This window comes from Bidens hawaiensis, unplaced genomic scaffold (genome assembly GCF_021521415.1).
Source record: "Bidens hawaiensis isolate Kalapana, Puna unplaced genomic scaffold, B.hawaiensis_p1.1 tig00008556_1, whole genome shotgun sequence".
Lineage (NCBI taxonomy): Eukaryota > Viridiplantae > Streptophyta > Magnoliopsida > Asterales > Asteraceae > Bidens > Bidens hawaiensis.
In genome coordinates this window covers 518,205-538,896 of record NW_027491615.1, presented here as the reverse complement: position 1 = coordinate 538,896, position 20,692 = coordinate 518,205, and the positions used below count along the sequence as shown (strand labels likewise).

Below are 20,692 nucleotides of genomic sequence, written 5' to 3'. Positions count from 1 at the left end.
CATAATGCGCAGCCTAACCATAAAAATACCTAAACACAACTAAGGCAAAGCAAATGCCAAAACATAGTTGTTAAGGTCTCAGGTCAAGGTCGCGCATGAAACTGTAATGGATATCTGAGTAACACATATTGACACATAAAGGCTAAAAAACTCATAATTCCATGCGCGATAACGTCGCGCAAAAGAGGAATAATGAAAACGCCAAAGCGCGTGTCAACATAATCAAGATATGGCAAAATCACTTACAATATGACAAGGATTAAGTATAATAATTTCTTTACAACCTTGTTCTTATTTCAACGTGCAAGCATATCTTAAATTCAACAAGCAAGCATTCAATATAAAGAGATGAATGGGAAATGCGCAAGATGCGAAGAAGGGAAAAACAACATTTCATTCCAAAGCGTTGAAATTTACAAGTTTACAAGATGAGATACAAACTACAAATAAAAATAAAAAACATGAAGGGCTTCTCAAGTCTCCACGTTGACATCAGCCTCTTCATCATCCTCATCACCGCCCTCAGCATCTGGCGCAGCCTGCTCCTCGTCATCTCCAAACTGACCATAGTCAAGTTGTTCATCTTGAATGGAGTCTTCTATCACAGTAGCGTCAGGAGCGGATCCTTTGGCCAAGCCAGAGCCGCTTGCAGGAGCAGTATTCCCCGCGCCATCATCGCCGCCGCCAGCCCCCTCGCATTCGTCAAGTAACTTCTTAAGCGCGCCGAGATCGGGCTGGTCAGCAAGCGCGGATATCTGCAAATCATAAGGAAAAATATGAGTATAAAAGGACTTGGAAAATAAGTCAAGGTTATCTCATTAAGGTTAAAATACCTGTGCAAGGATGGGAATGGGAGTATTCAAATACTTCTCCCCCATCGCGGCCATGTCCGCGCAGGCAGCGTCGCTCTGATAAGGGTACTCGGATGGGTTCTTCTTCAACATGCCATATTCATAGCCATCCGTAAACCCTTCAGCTCGACCAACCAAGCGCGCGGCAGCGTTGCAATCCATCACAAGGGCCTGAAACTCGTCTGAGTATTTCATCGCGTAAGCGCAACGAGTCATGCCCTGTGAGATTAGCCATTGGCGATCCTGCGCGAGAGAAGAAACAGTCGTCTCGAGGGCAGGAACCTGAGAGTTTAACAACTCAACAGTTTCCTTAGTCTTTTTTAGCTCCTCTTTGTCGGACGCTGCTGCCGCCAAGGCTTCTTCCTTTTCCGCCCGCGCAGAATCTAGTGCTTCCTGGCTAGACGCTGCCATCGCCAAGGCTTCATCCTTCTCGGCCTGCGCGGACGCCAGTTCCTTCTTCAGGCGCGCAACCTCACTCTCCAGTGATGATTTTTCAGTGATAGACTGGACAAGAGCCTGGTCACGCGCCTCCGCCTCCAGCTCCAAGTCGCGCGCTCTGCGCGCGTACTTGGCCGCGTCCGCCTCCGCCGCCTGCAGCTTCTCCCGCGCAGCCTGAAGCTCATGACCGCGCTTCACGAAGGCGCTGTTGGCACTTGCTCTGTTCTCACTGAGCTCTGCTTGGAGCTTCTCAGCTCTCTCGCGAGCATCAGAAAGATGCCAAGCAGACACCTTAGCCTCTTGCTTGGCTTCCGCAAGAGCATCACGAACTTTTACGTAATCGTAGCGAAGCTCTTGGGAGGCAGCAAAGAAGGCCGACCCAGCAAACATATGATCGTTGAGCAAGTCGTCGCGAGCGCGGTCCTCCTGGAACCTCCTTTCAGATGGAGGCACAGCATGAGCCCAGAATTCCGCACACATACCCATGGACTGAAATGTGCTGTCTTCAGTAATATTCCATCTCGGGCGGTAAATGTGATCGGCTTCCTGCAAAAACAAAGTAATTATCTAAGTCATCAAAACATTAAGATGGAAGTCCGCGCAGCGGAGCAAAAAAGAACAAATACCTGCGGGGATGAAGCAGAAAAGTCAGCGCCAGCCCCACGAGAAGGCTCCGCCGCGAAGCCTCGTGGCGCTGCAGGACTGGCGCGACCGCGGTCGGAGTCTTCAACTTCAAACTCCTCATCATCCTCGGAAACAAGCCTTTTCTCCTGCGACCTAGAGCCAAAATCGGTCTCGCGAGGAGGGCTGTGCGCAGGAGGAGGTGAGGGAGGTCTCGACGCCGCCAGGTCGGCGCGCAAAACGGCCTCCTGCTCCTTAGTAATCCCGATGAGGGGAGATTCATCGCTTGCAGGAGCAGGACCAGAGCCAACGGCGCTGGCACCGGCGCCAGGAGTGCCGCCAGCAGCTTGTACGCCAGCTACGGCTTCTATGAAAAAATCAACAAAAAGAAATGGTTCATGACTTGATCTAAAAGAAAGTCAGAAAATAAGAGCGCAATACGTACCTTGGCGCAACTCCGTTCGCGAAGCAAACATCGCCATGAAGTCCATTCTACCCTTCTTTGAGGGTAAAACAGGGGACTTCGAAGCGACCTCCGGCGCAGCCTCGGCATCTTGTTGCGCTGTCGCCGGCTCTACAAACATTTGAGTGAGCAAAGATTCATTAGTAATTCTATTAGAATCGCGCTCATAGAGACATAAAGGATAAGCAAAGTATACATGTCGAAGGCGCAACACCACTTCCCTTTTCCGCCGCGCGAAGGGAGGAGGTAGTGGCACCATACCTCAGGTGGACAGGAGGTCTGCCCACTTTTTGAGGCAGGGAAGACAAGGAAACCTTGGTGGTAAACTCCTGGGTTTTCCCAAATTCCCCCGCCTGAGTAGGAGGATCCTGAACAACAGGGGCAACATCTTTCTTCTGTTTCTTACTGGCCCCTGCGCCAGTTTTCCCCTTAGCTTTACGCTTTAGTTGGGGCGCCTCCTCCTCCTCCTCCTCCTCTTCCGCGAGCTCCAGCTCGTAGTTTTCGAGCGCATCTACAATACACGCAACAGAATTGTTAGCAAAATTTGGTATTATAAGGGAAAATGCATAAGTACAAAGGATTACCAGGCGCATCGCTGTCGAAGACAAATCCCAGATCAACAGGGATGAACATGTCATCAAAGCGATCGGGGAAACCAACCTCCCCAGCGCCGAGCGCGACGGAGCCACCCTCCATATGCTCATCATATGCGGCGTGGATATACTCCTTGGTGACTGCAAAAAACAAGTCAAATGATATCAGCAAAAAGAATTATATTCGCGCAGAAGTAAAGCAATGAGATAAACTTACACAAGCCGTCGACTTGGATAACGGGCTCAGTCGCGCTGTCCGCCCACCTCCTGCTCATACCAACCCCCACCAGCGCCTCCTCACAAATGTTCTTGGCGGGGGATGGTTCAGCGGTCAACTTATTAACCCAGGCGCCAGTTGGGTTCTTGAGGACACCCACATCCGCAGGCGCAGAAGAAATCTCGCGCATGGTCATGCGGATGGGGATCACACCAGCCCTTATATAGAAAAACCTCTCAGACCAGTCATGAAGGCTCTTGAATGAAACAGTGGAGCACTTCACCTTCTGACTGCGAGGAATAAATGAGAACCAAGAATCTTGGATCTTGGGCTTGTAAAAAAATTGAAAGCGCCGAGGGGTGGGCTCCTCGCGCTGGGATTTGCACATGAACTCAAAGTGAGTCATGCGCACAAGTCCAAACGGATGGACTTGGGATATATGAATCCCATAAAACTTAAGCAGTGCACCCACAAACCTTGTCATCGGGAGACGAAGGTTGCAGTGGGTGAAAAAATGGCTATAAAGGGATATATAGCCGGTAGGCGGGTCCGCCGCCGTTTGCCCGGCATCAGGCAACATGCAGCCAAACACAGGGAGAAAACCCTGAGAGGCGATAAGGCTGTCAAGATCAGCCTGCCTCAGTTTGCAGGGGATTTCATTCCACCTCTTCACGGCCTTGGTCCTCCCTACCTCCTCCGATGAGCCCTCAGCAGCCTTCTTCCCCTTGCCGGTCTTCTTCAATGTAGACATTACTAACGATTTTCTACGGCAATGGATGGGGGAGATTGTGTTGTCTGAGCTATCAGACATACAACTGTGACAACGAACAAAGGATGATCTGAAGAACAGAGACCTGGAAGCAGAACAAAGGTAATCAGAAGACAAGGAAACAAAGAAAAGAGCTCTGAATAATAAACAAGAAGATGAAGGATAAAAAACTCAAAGGGCTGGCTTTTATAGGCCCAGGAGAGAGAAGAATTGGTGATCATCGGACTTCACGCGCCCTCACTCGCAGGTGTAAGCCAACGGGAGCGCGACACGTGTACATGACACTGTGTGAGGGGACACGAAAAGAAACTCTACAGCTGTTGCCAGAATTCACGCGCCACCACTCGCAGGAACGGACCAACGCGAGCGCGACACGTGTCCCTGACAGCATGTGAGGGGACACGAAAGGCAACTGTAGCACCTCGAGCACACGAAAGGTCTGACACGTCTCCATCACTGGCCCACGTCAGCAACAACCAACCACGTACAGGGACGATTCGCTTGCAACCAAAAGGATAGAATTTCGCGCAACGATGAATAATAAGAAGAAAAAGACAAACCCCTACTAAAAGAGCAAACTGTTAAGTCTAATATCTATCTTGCCTCGCTCGCGCGAGACAAGACACACATTAGACTGGGGGGCTTGAAGAGGTATGTACCCACCTCAACACCGAGCAAGGCGGGTCAACCCACAAGATATAGACAAGAAGCTTGAAATCAAGACATTATGAAGGCACAAAGCCAAAACTTACGCGCATGGCGCATATCACATATGCTCATGCATCACATGCTCAGGCATCATATGCCCAGGCACCACACATGCTCAGGCATCATATGCCCAGGCATCACAGATGCCCAGGCATCACATATGCTCACGCATATCACATATGCGCGTGGCGCATCAGCGCACGGCGCATATCACATGCTCGTGCATATCACATCTGCGCATGAAACATCTGCGCGTGAGAATAAAGAGAAGACCTCGCGCATCCTCAGGATTGGCGCATATCACACATGCACATAATCAACCTCGTCCTTATCCAAATCAGGATTAGGGCAACCTTGATTGTGCACGTCAGACAACCTTCCAGAAGGTATCTTTTTAAGGAATAAGAATATGCTGATGTTGACAGTTGCCAATGAAAGGTGGACAACTCAGCATAAACCATGTGCTACCACGTGATTATAACCAATGAAAAAGCACCAGGTGTCCCCAAGGACACGTGGCGCAAAGCAACTGGAAGAGGCCAACAAAACCCTAATTGGGTCTGAGCCCCAATCATTGGAAACCCTAGCACTATAAATACAGCATCAACTCCACAAGGAGAGGACACATCATAACACACAGTCACATACAATAACAGAGTATTCAGCTATTAAGCAATACACTCCAAATTCCTTACTCTCACATATTATTATCTTCTCCCACAAATACTTATTCTCACACCGGAGGGTTACCCCAAAGAGGACCCCTCTGTCCCTTTCTGAGGGGTAAGTTTACGGTGTTGTTCATTTTGTAGGTGGAAGAACCCAGATCCAAGAGAAACCATCGGTGAAATAGCATAATCACACCCGAGGAAAGTAGATCGCCTACCAGTGAGTCGATCCACGTTTCTTCATCATGAAACCACAAAAACATATACAAAACCCTTATTCAGTTATTTCTCTCTTAAAAAATATATTTATACAATTCCTTTAATTCTTTCTTTTACAGTCTCTCTCTCTTTATCATGATGATGACAATAATAATAAGTGATGATTTGAGATGAGATTATGGCTGCCTCCTTATTAAATATTATGGCAGAAAACAACAACAATAATAATAGTAACAACAATAATATTAATATTAATAATATTAATAATGCCACTGATGATGTCAAACCTACTGTTTTACATGACTTTCTTGGCCGTGGATGTGCTCCGGCCGCCGGTGGTGGCTCTTCGCCTTCTGCCTCCGTCTCTGGCGGTGGTGGCCGAGGCGGTGGGCTGGTTTCCACCACTTCTGATTTGGGCTCTGGTTAGTAGCAATCTCTTTATCTTGATTTTTTTAAAAATGTTACATTTTTTCTTGATTTTTGGTTTTTCGGTTTCGAAAGTTGATTCTTTTTGTTGTATTTTTTTAGTGAAATTTTATAAATATTGTGAGTTTTCTAAATTGGGAAATGGTGATCGCATATGGTAATTAAGTACAAGTGTTGATGCATTAATTAGATGTACATTATTACATGATTTCACTGGATTCAGTACTTACCTTATGACAATGTCTATCTATATGATTTGGGTTTCATGGGGTAGGTATGTCTTTGAGTGGGTTAGTTTAGTTTCATCAATGGCATCACCATAGTTAGTACTACCTCCATTAAAAATGATTTTACAAATATATTATGTGGCATCATCATATAGCGGTATATGAGGGGTGAGTAATAACCGAATCGTTAACCGAAACCGAACCGAAAACCGATGAAACCGAACCGAAAAAATCAAAAACCGAATTAACTGAACCGTACCGAACTCTTCATTTTTTTTTCATATTTTCAAGCCTTTTTTCCTCTATTTCATGTATTATATGTATTAATTGTGTAATACTATCATTTTCATATATTTATATCTCCATTTCATGTACTAATATCTCAATTTTATATATTTATACCTTCATTTCATGTATTTAAGCATTCATTTCATGTACTTTTAAGCAAAATTTTAGCCTAAGTTTGATATAGGTTATTAACCGAAACGAACCGATAACCGATCAGTTCGGTTGGGTTAATGCTAATAACTGAACCGAACCAAATCGAGCAGTATAACAAGATGAAAATAGTTATACAAGCCGTATGACTTTACCAGTGGTCACGTTAGTCACTTTTGTGGCACTGACCATATCATACATGTATAATATGATGGTATCATTTAATATGGCCCGGACAAAACATTTTTATTATGTCATAGTAATATGATCATATGGTCCGTATGACATGTCAATGGTGTCTGTATAATGTGCCCGTGCATATCTTTGGAGTTGGCCAAAAAGAAAAACAACAATATTTTGGAATTTTAGAAGTAAAATGTTCACATTTGTGCTTTTGATTGATGATATGTTCTTGTTTTAACCATGGCAGAAAGGCAGCCTGGAACATTTTTCGAAGGGGTGCCATACTTCGGTCAAAAACCCGATTTTGCAGGCTCCAAGATTAGATATTCCGGGAGTAAGCGAAGTAACTCCGATTCGGGTTTTTTGCCCCCTACAAGAGAAGTTATCCCCCAATTGCGGCCGGATTTTCCCGAGACATCACATTTGATGAAAGTACGTTTTTTATTCGTTGAAAGTGAATAGCATAATTCTTTTTTTTCTTTATTATATAATTCAATTTTTTGCATTTACCATTCAAACGATTACAATAAAGTGACAGGTAAACAAGTAACAAGTTGTGTCACAGTTCCCTTTTAAATAGCATGTATAACGACTCCTAATGTATGATATGTTATATGGTTAGATGCTAAGAAATGTGGGCGGAGAGCGACCGAGATGGCCACACGAAGACGAACCATTCATGGGCATGCATCAAATGAGGCCAACATCATCTTCATCATCTCACATGGTACAACAACAACAACCAACCAATGCATCTAAATGGGACCGAGCCATCCCTGTGAACGTTGGGCCTGTACTACAGTACCCTCCGCGTGCTGCTCAAGTTGCTGTACCTTACGGTTATCAACCGGCGTCTTCAAACAGATTCAAAGATTCCAATGCAGGTTCACCCTTGATGTCCCAGTCAGCTGCTGATGAAGTAGAACTGGAATCAAAGGGTCTGGGATTTTAAGCTCGGTTAATGTTGGTGGTACAGTAGGTGAACCAAGCAGCAGCAAGTTGAAGTCACTAATCAGTAACAATGAGCCTGGTTCTTCAAATCCGCCTCCGTAAGTATAATAACTCTGTTTAATCTTTTACCTTCAAGGGTGGTTATAAGCACCTGATTCCTATCTAATAGAGGTCTCAGGATCACTGGTTTCCTACTATAACCTTCCGAAGGCCACCACATGCTCAAGGCTGTAAACGAGCCGAGCTGAGCCAAATCAAACCAGGGTGGGCTCGGGCTCATGTTATCCCAACAAGATGAAATATTGAGCTCGAGCTTGGCTTGTCAAAAGTTCGAGCCAGCTGGTTTTTTTTTTAAATTTTACAAGTTTTTAAAAATTTTGTATTATTTTACACACAATGATGTATACAAATAATAATATGTTAACATACACATAAAGTATATAAACTATAAAATTTAAAATTTGTATATAATAAAATTGGGCTTTAGTTTTAACGAACCGAACGAGCAAGCTAATGAGCGGGGGCTTTACCTTGGCTCGGGCTCGCCTCATTTATAAACGAGTCAATGTCAAGCGAGCTTTTTGAACAACCCTATACTTGTGCAGTACAAGTTGCGCTTAATTTCTAGTTTAAAAAAAGTAATAACTTAGTTCAATAAACTCATAAAATGATCAATTAATTTGAGATTTACTGTTTATAATCACAGACATCAGGGATCTTCGTCTGTTAGCCGCCAGATGACCATATTCTATGGTGGTCAAGCCCATGTGTTTGATGATGTTCACCCAAACAAGGTCAAGATACATACTCTATTTCATTTCTCACTCTTTCTGCTTTAATATACTAGTTTTGTCCTATAAGCAATCCCGGTTACAGGCTGAGGTAATTATGACCCTAGCTGGATCAAATGGAGGATCATGGTCAACCAGTTTCTTACCAAACTCATCTCTAAAACCATCCGGTGTTGAGCCTTTTTCTTTGAGCGGTAAGAATGACTCATTCATTAGCAAATAACGGTCCGTTTTGGTAATTATACATTTTTAGCTGGACGAATAACCACAAAGAAGTTGCACTTCTAAACAAAACGTATCTATTAAAATCTCGGGAAAATTCCCGAGATAAGCGTTTATGAAAACGTTTTTCAGGTTTTAAGTGTCATTTGCAAGAAATTCCCAAAATAAGTATTATAAACTAGTCGTGACGAGTAATTTATGATTACACACGAGTAGTTTGTAGAACCAGTTAAAACTTGTCATGTGCCCTTAAACTAACCGTAACGAGCATGTTCACTAATCATTTACTCCTCACGACTAAATAGGTTTCATGCCTCGTAATCAACGCCCACGAGCAATTCATAAGTCCTTTATAATTTCCTAAACAAACAACCATTATCATGTCAATGAAAGATGCAAGAGGATCCGGTATAGAAGAAAAGAGTGAGGAAAAACAATGAAGAATGAACGAGTTGGAAACTTTAAGGTAATTGATAACATCATAAACGGATGATAATTGTTGTAGGGAGTTGGATAATGGTGTAGTTTAGCTATAATCCTTAACTATGAACATTCGCAAATTAATCTATGCACCTCAGTTGTACTTTGAATGCCAAAAAGTTTCAGTAAAATCTTGAAAACTGTTTCCCAAACTCGGACAAACATAACTGTTTATTTGTCAATGTTTAAACTAATATTTTTGTCAGGACACAAAAAAAGCTTAAATGATTAAAACGCACGAAAATAAAGCTATCAACGATAGTTGGGATAGACCGGGGAGAACATGCAACTCTCAGCAAATTTAACGAGATCCTTAGGACGAGGTTGAAGAGAAGCTAGACCTGAAAAGATAATTCAAAAATTACATTTGTATATTTTAGTGACCATTAGAACTCGCTAAGAAAAACTCACGGGCCCACCAAAGCTCAGCGCACACTGAGCAGGTGGCCTTCGAGGGTTAGACAGAAAATCAAAAGAAGGTGGAAATAAAAGATTTACCGAGTTCGTATGCCTTCTCAGCTACTTGGGCTGCAATATGTGCTGAAATCTTTCTGATACAAGAAAACGGTGGAAATAAATATCCTTTGGCATAGTTTTCTTCTGTTACTTGTGATGCTAAACCTTCAGCTGCATAAACATGTTAGGATTTAACATAGTTGATAAAATCGTTGGTTAAAAGAACGCCACAAAGATGTAAATCTCAGATTTTTCACTTACACGCTGCCAGAAGCAAATCGTCGTGCACACCTGTTGCCCCGCACATGATCAATCCCAAACCGAATCCAGGGAATATGTAAGCATTGTTTGCCTGCATGTTTTTTGAAGAAACCATAAGAAGTTTGGAAACAATAATGAAACGGTCCAAGTGTTTTCAGGTCGGGCTTAAACCTGGCCAGGCACGAATACTTTGTCTTCATATGTCACGGAAATCAAACGGGCTCCCACTAGCAAATATAGCTTTACCCTACGAAAAACAGAAGTTAAAGATATGACATTACAAAAAATGGAAGTTGAAATACAACAAAAGTTTCTAACAGTTTTAGTACCTTGCTCCATGTATATGCTTCTTTGGCGGTACACTCTGCTTGCGATGTTGGATTTGATAAAGCCATAATGAGAGGTTTCTACATACGCGCCATTTGATCAAATAAATATAGAGTTTCTTAAAACAAATGATTATTGATCGTTCTTGAGAAGGAAACTAACCTCGTTATTAGCTGACATGGTTTCGATAACTTCTTGTGTAAATTGCCTCCCCACACCGGATGTTCCTATTAGTACCGACGGTTTGATATCCTACATAATGAAGTCATATAAGCGCGTTTTGCATGAAAGGAAAGAAAGGTGAATGGATGCAGGCTTTGTACCTTTACGGCGTCTAAGAGATTGTTAATCGGTTCGTGCTCGTGAGCCCATGGAACTTTAAAGTGTGGAAGTGACTCTTTACGCGAACCCACAACCAATCCCTATGTGCAAACATTCAAACATGTTATTATCTGACTATCACAACTTAAAACACTAGCATATGATATATATATGTTTCTCATACCTTGGAGTCAACAAGCCAGATCTTTTTGCGAGCCTCTTCTACGTTAACACCCGTCTGCTTCGATATTTGCAGCGCTATAAGTTCTGCTATTCCCGTACCAGCCTTTAAACAAGAATGAAAATCACACGTGACAATTATAAACTTATAATACTCATTGCTAGTTAACAATACACCAACGACTCGTCATTAAAAGAAATACCTCTCCGGCACCTAGAAATAAAAATGTATGATCGGAAAGGGTGCCACCGATTAACTTCAAAGCCGAAAGCAAACCACTAAGAACAACAGACGCAGTACCCTGAAAAAAACAGTGAGACAAAACATATGATTAAATTATCCATTTTCTGAGCACAAATTCTTTAATTCAAAGCTGCATTACCTGTATATCATCATTAAAAACAAGATGACTTGTGCGGTATCGATTAAGCAAAGTAAACGCGTTGTGGTTTGCAAAATCTTCATACTGGATAAGGATTTTCTCTCCATAGTTTATCTTGACTGCATTCATAAACTCCTCTAACAAGGCATCATACTCCTACATAAACCAAAAGCTTATTATTCCACCTCTTTTAAAAATTAATAATAATAATAATAACAACAAGATAAGGTAACAAGAATTAACAATACCTCTCCTCGTGCTCGGTTTTGCTTTAGACCAATGTAGAATTCATCGTTAAGCAGCTTCTCATTGTTTGTTCCGACATCAATGGTTATAGGCAAGCACTGTAACAAATATTAAGAAACCGCGGTTAACCAACTTTTATAAAGTTCTCAGAATGTGGCTGCAAACGAAAGTATAATTATTATAATTACAGCCGAAGGTCGAACTCCTCCAAGTGCGGTGTACAAAGAAAGTTTTCCTACTGGTATCCCCATTCCCTGCGCATAATAATCAGTTTTTAACATTTAGACAAACATGTTATGCTTTTGACATCGCGTTAGAGATCACACCTGGCAACCGAGATCACCGAGGCCCAATATTCGCTCACCATCCGTCACAACAATCACTTCAATGTTTCTCTCAGGCCAGTTTCTCAACACCTCAAGAACACGCCCTCTGATGATCATATATAGTTATAAAACATTACAAATATTTTATCTTAACTATCTTATTATTTATATAAAACTAAGAACATGAAAATGTGATCATAATTGTCTTTTAAAAAGATGTAAATTCCTTGTGGACGCCGAAAAATGCTTCCAAATTTCTGGCAAGCTTCACCAACTGTGGGAGTGTGAACAATTGGGAGTAGTTCTTCCACATGATCGATTAGAAGCTTGTAAAACAACCGTTCATTTCTCTCCTACAACACACACAATTCAAGTAACAAAGCATGTGTAAATGATCATAACTAGGGGTGTAAACGAGCCTAGCCACTCGTGAGCTACTAGAGATCGGCTAGTTAAAATCAAGCTTGAATCAAGCCGAGCTTAAATGAGGCCGAGCTTGTGCCTTTAAAGAAGCTTGTTTAATATATACATATGAACCCGGGCCCGAGCTTCCCTTATCGAGCCCGTGCTGGCTCACGAGACTGAACGAGCTTTTAAATATATAATTTTTTATTTAATATATTAAAGTTATATCTTTTTCTACAATAATTCATGACAAAATATTTGTTTTTGAATGTCCTTTTCTCATAGATGGTTTCCATCATATATATTCCTAATATACAATAGTTCTATACATTCATCTTATGTAACAATTGTTATAAAAAAAATAGATAAAAAGTAATATAAATGGTAAACATATATATTCCTAATATACAATAGTTCTATATTAATTGAAATATTAAAAAAATAATTTAAATTGTATATAAATTCATTTATAAAAATAATAAACAAACCGAACTTGAGTTTGTAACACTATTCATGAGCCTAGTTTGAGCTTTAGAAATAGAGCTCGAAACGAGGTTGATCTTGGGCTTTAATTAGAAATAGAGCTTGAACTCGGGCTCGTTTCAACTTAGCTCGTTAGAAATAGATCATGTTATTTTTTTGTCGTTTGATATCGAAAAGTACCTGAAGATCGATCAGAGCTATGTATTTCTGCAAAGGAACCTGATATTGACGGATCAGTTGCAACACTTTCTTCTCCTAAGTATCATAACAAAGAAAACAATCAAAAAAACAATAAAATAAAAAAAACATGAATGTGTACAAATATCACCAACTTACTTGGAGTTCTTGACTGGATATTGTGGGAGGAAGAAGCCCATTTAAGTAATGAGCTTCTCTTTCTCTTTCCGTAAACGCTAGCCCCTTGTTATGGCGCGGGTCACGCAACAAATTATGCCCACTGGATCGCGCAAATTTTAATAATATAACATTTAAGAAAATTGTTAGAACAACAAGACCATAATGTAAGCATTTATTAAACAATTAAACCACACGAATGATCACCTTGAAATCGACATGTTCCAAGGAGTAACAAGTTGACCTCCATGAACACAACAATTGTTATCAACCGCACCGTCTCCATCGTTTCCCATGATGATCACCCTCAAAATGCCTGAAAATAATGTGGCAAGAATATGTAAACAAAAGCATGAAACTATAATACGAAATATTAATCCCATTAGAGATGAAGAATATTATTAAGGGAACAAGATGAATGTGTGACCTACCACAAATTTTTTAATAACTTTTTGTTATTCAAGATTTGATTAAATGTGGAGGATGAAGAAACCTTGATATATTGTATGTGAATTTTTTATAAAAAATGAGAACTTGAAATGTGAGAGAAATGTGTGTTATATGTGTGTGTGTTCAAGAGAGAAAGTAGGAGAGTGACCATCTAAATGTTGAAGGTTTCTTATTCTTTTTTGAAGAGGTAGGTCCCAGCAGAGCCCAGTTGGACTCGCAAGACTCACCTCAAAGAGGGACGTCTGCGCAGTTGAACCCACAAGACTCACCTTCAAGAGGGACGTCTGCGCAAAGGCTAAACTCGCAACTCACCTTGAAGAGAGACGTCTGCGCAGAAACCAACTGGATCCGCAGGACCCACCATGCTCAGAGACGTGACGTCCTTACGCGCAGTACGCAAGCTGTTCCCGCAGGAAAAGCCTCCCAATGGTCGACGTACTCCGCCTGTTCCCGCAGCAACGGATACTAGCCATCAGGGAAGGCTACCCGCGCAGCAAGGCTACACGCACAAGGCACTTAACTCTTAAATAATTCAGTAATGTCACCTGAAGAAGGAGTGAGCAAGCCGGGAAAACTCCCGCCCAAATGAGCCAGTCCGTACGATACTGGAGGACCTTTTGTACTGTACCTGACGAGGTATGGACAAAAGATCTGACCAAGGATACGACAGCTCACTGACAACAGTATGACGAGCAGCACCCTCTTGTACTGTATGTCACTATTAGCCGCTGCCTACTCACCAACCTGTCGGAGGACGTGCATAGCCTGCAGTTGGTGGAACAGGAATAGTACACAGCCGGCCTGGTCACTATCAGCCGCTGCCTACCCACCAACCACCAGCATGGCATGTGCGTAGCCCACAGTTGGCAGAACAGGAACACTATTCAGCCGGCTGTACCTGCTTGGAAACCTACCTTCGGCTATAAATACTCCAACACCTTGGAATGGTAGGATCTTATCTCATATCTCATATCTTGATATATTACCTGATATCTGCTCTAGTCATTCTCTTAATATACACTTATATTCAAGAGCAATCTAGTCTGATTCTCACGCCGGAGGGTGGTCACAAGGAGGTACCCCCCCCTTCTCAGTGACGAGCTCACGGTTCTGTTTTGCAGGTTATCAGAAGAACCATATTCGCCGGATCTAACCCCTCGTGGGAAACATCTATTTAACCCCCAGATTGTCCATAATCTGCCCGGGGTCGATTAGTGTTTCTTCATTGGCGCCATCCGTGGGACAAAGCTAGAACTACTTCTTTTTCAGTTTTTTCAAACTTCTAGAAAGATGGTTAAGGTTACTCCGTTGCCAAGGCCAACGAGTGACCAAGAAGCCCCGGTAACCACAACCCCAGCTACTGGGGGGAACACCGGCGACCACACAATATTTACGAACACTACCCCTGTTACCCAAGCCGGGGCAAGTGCAGTAAATTTTACAAACACTACCCCGGTTACCCGAGTCGGGGCAAGTACAGTAAACAATCCTCCCCTGGGATTCATTGATACCCAGGTGGAAAGACAACAGACGAGGCACCCCCGCCAAACACTTGAACAAGTTAAAGCGTGGGCGGAAAAACGTCAAAAGGAATTCCAAGCTGAGTTGAATGAACGCTTACGTTCACTCCAACAGGCTGACGAATTCGGAAGCACTCAACATGAGCAATGAGTGCGAGTACTTGGACGATGATTCGGAGGAATCCGACACCGACGTAAACCCTCGCCATAAGGTGAAAGGGAAGCGTAAGGACACGGACTTCCAACCGAGAAGGAATTTGGGAGAAACCTTCAAACTAAAAAACGCGGGTGGAAACCCACGTGACTTCTCTAAAACCTTCAGACCAACCGCTGCAAATGCGGGAACCTCCAAGTTTGCAAGGGACATTGCGGAAGCAATCGCCCCAAGAAGTGCCAAACAGATGTCCAACATCGGCACTTATGATGGTATATCCGACCCAGACGATCATTTGAACAGATTCATAGCGGGGGCAACCGTCAGCAACTGGACGGAACCCACGTGGTGTTATATGTTCCAGATGACGCTGGTTGGAGCAGCCAGAGCGTGGTTCGACCGTCTACCGGTCCACCACATCTACGATTGGGCAGACTTCCAACAGAAGTTCAACCAACACTTCAGTCAACAAAGAAAGTACACTGAAGAGCAATGGACAATCCTCAACTGCATCCAAGAGGAAGATGAGTCTTTACTAGACTTCATCACGCGCTTCAATTCAAAGAAGCTAAGTCTGGGTAGTATTAGCGAATATCTTGTTCGCGCTGCTTTCATCCAGGGCGCGAAAGACCCAGAGCTCATCCGCACCTTAACGGGTAAAGATGACATGCCATCCACATGGGATGCCATCATGACAGCAGCTAAACGCTTCGCGGAAACAGAAAGGCAACTGGGTAGAGATCTTCCCCAGAGCACAAACCTCTACACCCAGAAAACAAGAGAAAATAACGTCCTTACCGCCCGACTAAACAAAAAGAGGAAGCTAGGTATTTGGCAGTCAAGGGTAAACTTCGACACCTCATCCGGCTCGCACCCTCGGTTAGGCGGAAAGGACAACAGGCAGTCGTCGAACCGGAACCCCCGGTTGACGCCGCTCACCAAAAGCGTCACCGAGATTTTCGACACCGAGAGGCTCTCATGGCCAAAGGCTCCAATAATCCGAGAGCGTCACAACGCTGATCAGAGCAAATTATGTGACTTCCACAGGACAAAAGGCCACAACACCGACGAATGCATAGACTTGAAAGACAACATCGAGACATTCGTCAGAGATGGAGAACTCGCACACCTCGTGGCGTAAAGGATGCTGAACAGGCCAACGCGTGTAGAACCCCAGTTGGGAAAAACACGAAACTACAGCTACAATGTTGGAGACTACATACTGCGTAAACAACGAGATTCCGAACCAAGTGCATATCGGCTCGATGGCACTCCCATCCAAACAACATGGAAGGGAGCTCAATTACACAGTGCATGTAGATCAATTCCAAACTTGTAAAAGAAAAGGCCCAGAGCCACTTCTAATGGAAATGATTCTCCTTATCACATTGACGCTGATAACCTTACATTTATACTTAATGAACTTTCCACACTGATATGCCGGTCTTCACCGCATACATAAGTGGGGAAGTAAGTCGTTGCGTGTGGAAGGCGGCAAAACCCGCATAAACACAAAAAACGGCCAACCTTCACGCAGGTCAGTTATAGGTAAAGTTGGGTCATCCCACTAAATGAAAGTGCCGGTCCTACCCGCACAAATCATGATAGAGGAAACCGAACTAACCTATTGACAACCGCGCGTCGAACGGTTAATTTATTCAAAACACTGATATGCCGGTCTTCACCGCATAAATAAGTGTGAAGAAGTCGTTGCGTGTGGAAGGCGGCAAAACCCGCATAAACACAAAAAACGGCAAACCTTCACGCAGGTCAGTTATAGGTAAAGTTGGGTCATCCCACTAAATGAAAGTGCCGGTCCTACCCGCACAAATCATGATAGAGGAAACCGAACTAACCTATTGACAACCGCGCGTCGAACGGTTACTAGACCAAGCAGGAAGCCAGCCTTTTCCCCATCCTCATGAGAAGCGTTGAGGGCTGCGCTCATGGCATCGTCATATGATGTGTCCGTGAAGACCCGATGCACAACCTACAAAACAAAAATACAAGTATCAAAACCTTTTCTAAGTATAAAGAAAAGCGTGAAGACATTATGAAGCTAAGCTTACCTGCGACAACGCTTCTCGTAGAAGCCATTCCTTGGTAACCAGAGCCTCCTGGAGGGCAGCTTGAGCTTGGTTACGGGCGCGTTCGGCTTCACTTTTGTTAAGGTTGGCAAGCAACACTTCTTTAGCCGCAGCCTCTTCGACGCCCTTAAGCTTACGCTCAGTATGGTCAAGCACGCCCCTCTGGTCCAAGATCTCTTGGAGCTTCTTGGCGTCTTCCATGGCCAAGGCATCATGAGCCTGTTGGAGCCTCTCTAGTTTGGCTTTAAGTTCCTCATTCTCGAGGCGTAGAGGCTCAGCAACAGCTTCAGCCTTGGTGGCCCTCTCAGTTGCGTTCCGTGCAGTTTCCTTAGCCAGCCGAAGCTGTTCGTTAACAGCTTGGGCAGCCTTGGAACGGGCCTCGAGACGGGCCTGAACTTCAACCTCAAGGGCCTTGAAGGCCTTCTCCTTCTCCGCAGCAACAGCGGAGAGCCTCCTGTTCTCCTCTCGGACAGCCCGCGCCTGAGCTACTTCTTGGATCCGAGCTGCCTTTAACTTGTCGTTTTCACGACAAAGCAGCTCGACGCGCGGCTGCATCCGGGCTAGGAGAATCCGGAGCTCATTTGTCAACCTACCCTCCTGGTAGCTTGACATTGCTTCCCCCAGCGCCCCCCTTGGGGCGGCGTGGCGCACCCACTCGACGCATTCTACAGGCGTCCGAAGGGTTGTTCCTCGGCGGATGTTCCATCGTGGAACATACACTTCATTGGAATCCGACACTGCAAAAGCAAAAGGCAGTTAAGAAAAGATGATAAAAAAAATATATATAAAATAAAATAATAAAAAGGCCAAAATAACCCTACGCACCTGTAGGGTCGACGACAGGCCTGTAGCCGCCAAACCCATCACCCGAACCTAACGGATATCCATCCAAGAGGTCAGGCAGATGGGAAGGAGGCAGAGATTGGCTTGACGCCCCAACACCGGACATACCTGAAGGACCGGCCGTAGTCGCTGGCGCCGGAGGAGGCATAGTGGAGGCCGCCGTGGTAGAAACCAACGAAGGTGAACTCACCGAAGGTGAACTCACAACCGCGGCCGCGGCTGTGGAAGAATCCATAGAAACACTCACCACCGGCTCAGTGAAGGAATCAGTGAATATGGCACTGACAGCCGGCGGGGACGTCGTCACAGTTGGAACAGTTGGCTCAACCGGGTGAGCAACTGAACCAACAACTGAAGCAGGCGCAGTCGCCTGGGTCATCGCCTCAGGTAGGTTGGCCAAGCCTACCGTCATGGGTCCGGAGGTGCTCCTCCCCGCTCCAACCTGGAATGCGGTAGCATCCACGCCTGCACCAAGAAGACATAAGTATAACGGCGGAAAGCTATGCAGTTAAGAAAGGAAGTTTATACTTACGGGTCCTTTTGAGCTTGAAGGTGCGAACAGGCGGGGACGAACCCGATGGAGCCGGCCTCTTCATACCGGTCACCATCGTCGTCCTGGGCTGCTCGGAGGTGACAGTCGTCTCAGCCTCAGGAGCAGTGGTCTCAACACCACCTGGGTTCCCCGCCGCCTCCCCGCTCTCGGTCTCCGAGTTTGACCGGTTCCTCTGATCGGCGGTGGAGGCAACCTTCGCCTTGCCCTTTCCGCCAGCAGCCTTCTTCTTCCGCGTCAAGAAAGGACCGTCTGCGGATTCCTCATCAGAAGATGACAGAATTAGAGGAATTTCGGCAGAGGTTTCAGCATTGAGAGGGCGAGGGTTAAATAACTCCTTACCTGGCCGCGTGGCGCTCAGAATCGGGTGGCCCGGCGGGTAGACCTCCACAAACCGATCCCTCGTTTGCTCCAAGATGGGCAACTCGTTCTTATCAAGAGCACGGGTACCCATCCGAGCGGGACCATCAGCTTCCCGCGGGTACAGAAGCGATTGCAAATCGTTTCCCTGAAAAAAGAAAAAACAGTTTAGCGGAAAAACCCTAAATCAGCAAAAAGATGTGAAGCATACCGTAAGGGATAGAGTTCAAACCGTATTCAAGGACGATGGGAATCTGCGGCGCCTCCGCCCCAGCATTCTTCCACACCCGGCTCATCCCGAGCATCACCATCCCGGACTCCGCAAAGCGGTAAACCGGAGACTGGATCCGGGAAATCTTGGCGAACCATTCCGCCTCCTCATAGTTGGAGACGTGAAGGTTCGGGAGAGCTCTCCCGTTCTTAAACGTCATCGCTATCGGGACGACGCGAGCTGAGATATAGAAGAACTCCCGCTTCCAAGACCGAAGACTGCGCTCGGTTGCGCAGATCTTCAGACCCTTGATCCGATTGACCAAGGTATACCACCCCTGGATGCACCTCCAAGAATAGAAGGTCATCAGGCGGTCGACATGGGGCTCCACGCCCAGAATGAGGCACACCCATTCAAAATGGCGGATCTTTGCGATCGCCATTGGGTGTACCTCCGTCAGGTGCACACCGTGTCTCTCCAGAACAAGGTATACAAACTTCGTCAATGGGAACCTGAGATTCCCATAGATGAAGAATGCAGCATACACCCCTATTTTGCCCTTAGGGGCATCATACACCGTCTGGTGTGGCTTAGGAAACTCAGGCTCGAAAGGCTCGAGCATGAACTTCCTGACGATATACTGATACTGGCCGACGGGAAGAGCACACTGGCACTCGCCAGCAGTACTCTTATCGTCCTTATCAGAAGTGGACGACGGATTCTCAACGAACACGTCAGACTCCTCGGCAGTAGCCTCAACATCATGGGAAGAAGACATATTCTGGAAGGATGAAAGGCAACGATTTCAGGAGAATGCTCGACAGAAAGGTTAGAGTATTCGCCGGAAATCGCTTGAAGAAGAAAGAAGTGAAAGTGTGGATTAAGATGCACTCTCTCCCCCTTTATATACTCATCGCAATAAATGCGATGAATTTAATGCGGAAGAGAGAGAAATCGCAGGTGCAATGAAACTATGACACGTGGCAAAGAGCAAGCGGGCAACAGCTGTTGAAAGGACGCGTGCCATAAATTTCACGGCCACGCGCCCGAAAACTCGCGCCCACGCGCCTGAAAAAGCGTCTGGAATGAAGCGGGCAACAGCTGTTGAAAGGACGCGTGCCATAAATTTCACGGCCACGCGCCCGAAAACTCGCGCCCACGCGCCTGAAAAAGCGTCTGGAATGACCATATACTGTCACGTCGTCATAACTTCCTACACGTCCTGAAACTGTCAGAAGAAACCGTCGGACTACTCAACCGTCCTTTCAACAGTTGGGACTGTTCTTATCCTTTCACCAACTCTTCGAAATTCAAAAAGATTCAAAAAGATTCAAAAATAAGCGGGAATATACCCCTTACCTTGGCAACCAACTAACTATAAGACAGGTGCGAGTACAGTGTTAAGGCAAAACCCTTCACATACTTAGCACCTGCAGGAAATTGAAGCCAAGAATACATCGGCAAACAAGTAACTATAAGACGGGTGCGGGTACAGTGTCAAGGCAAAACC

At 44.8% G+C, this 20,692-nt stretch overlaps 1 protein-coding gene and 1 pseudogene across 2 annotated transcripts; one reads left to right on the top strand and one right to left on the bottom strand.

The window, feature by feature from the left end:
- The first annotated feature begins 5,582 nt into the window (after positions 1-5,582).
- LOC143529488 (protein TIFY 8-like) lies at positions 5,583-9,659 on the top strand (annotated as a pseudogene). The gene is made up of 6 exons (XR_013134670.1): positions 5,583-5,969; positions 7,069-7,253; positions 7,444-7,870; positions 8,479-8,566; positions 8,649-8,770; positions 9,165-9,659. The product of XR_013134670.1 is annotated as a protein TIFY 8-like (transcript).
- A 1,116-nt stretch (positions 9,660-10,775) lies between these two features.
- Positions 10,776-13,436, bottom strand: LOC143529487 (NADP-dependent malic enzyme-like). Its single transcript, XM_077025267.1, has 10 exons — positions 13,215-13,436; positions 12,990-13,110; positions 12,834-12,908; positions 11,967-12,118; positions 11,766-11,871; positions 11,628-11,693; positions 11,442-11,537; positions 11,194-11,349; positions 11,014-11,112; positions 10,776-10,916 (listed from the first exon to the last, which is right to left on the bottom strand). Exons 1-10 carry the CDS (start codon positions 13,388-13,390, stop codon positions 10,809-10,811), a joined length of 1,155 nt encoding a protein of 384 aa, XP_076881382.1. The 5' UTR covers positions 13,391-13,436; the 3' UTR covers positions 10,776-10,808.
- Between the last annotated feature and the right edge of the window lie 7,256 nt (positions 13,437-20,692).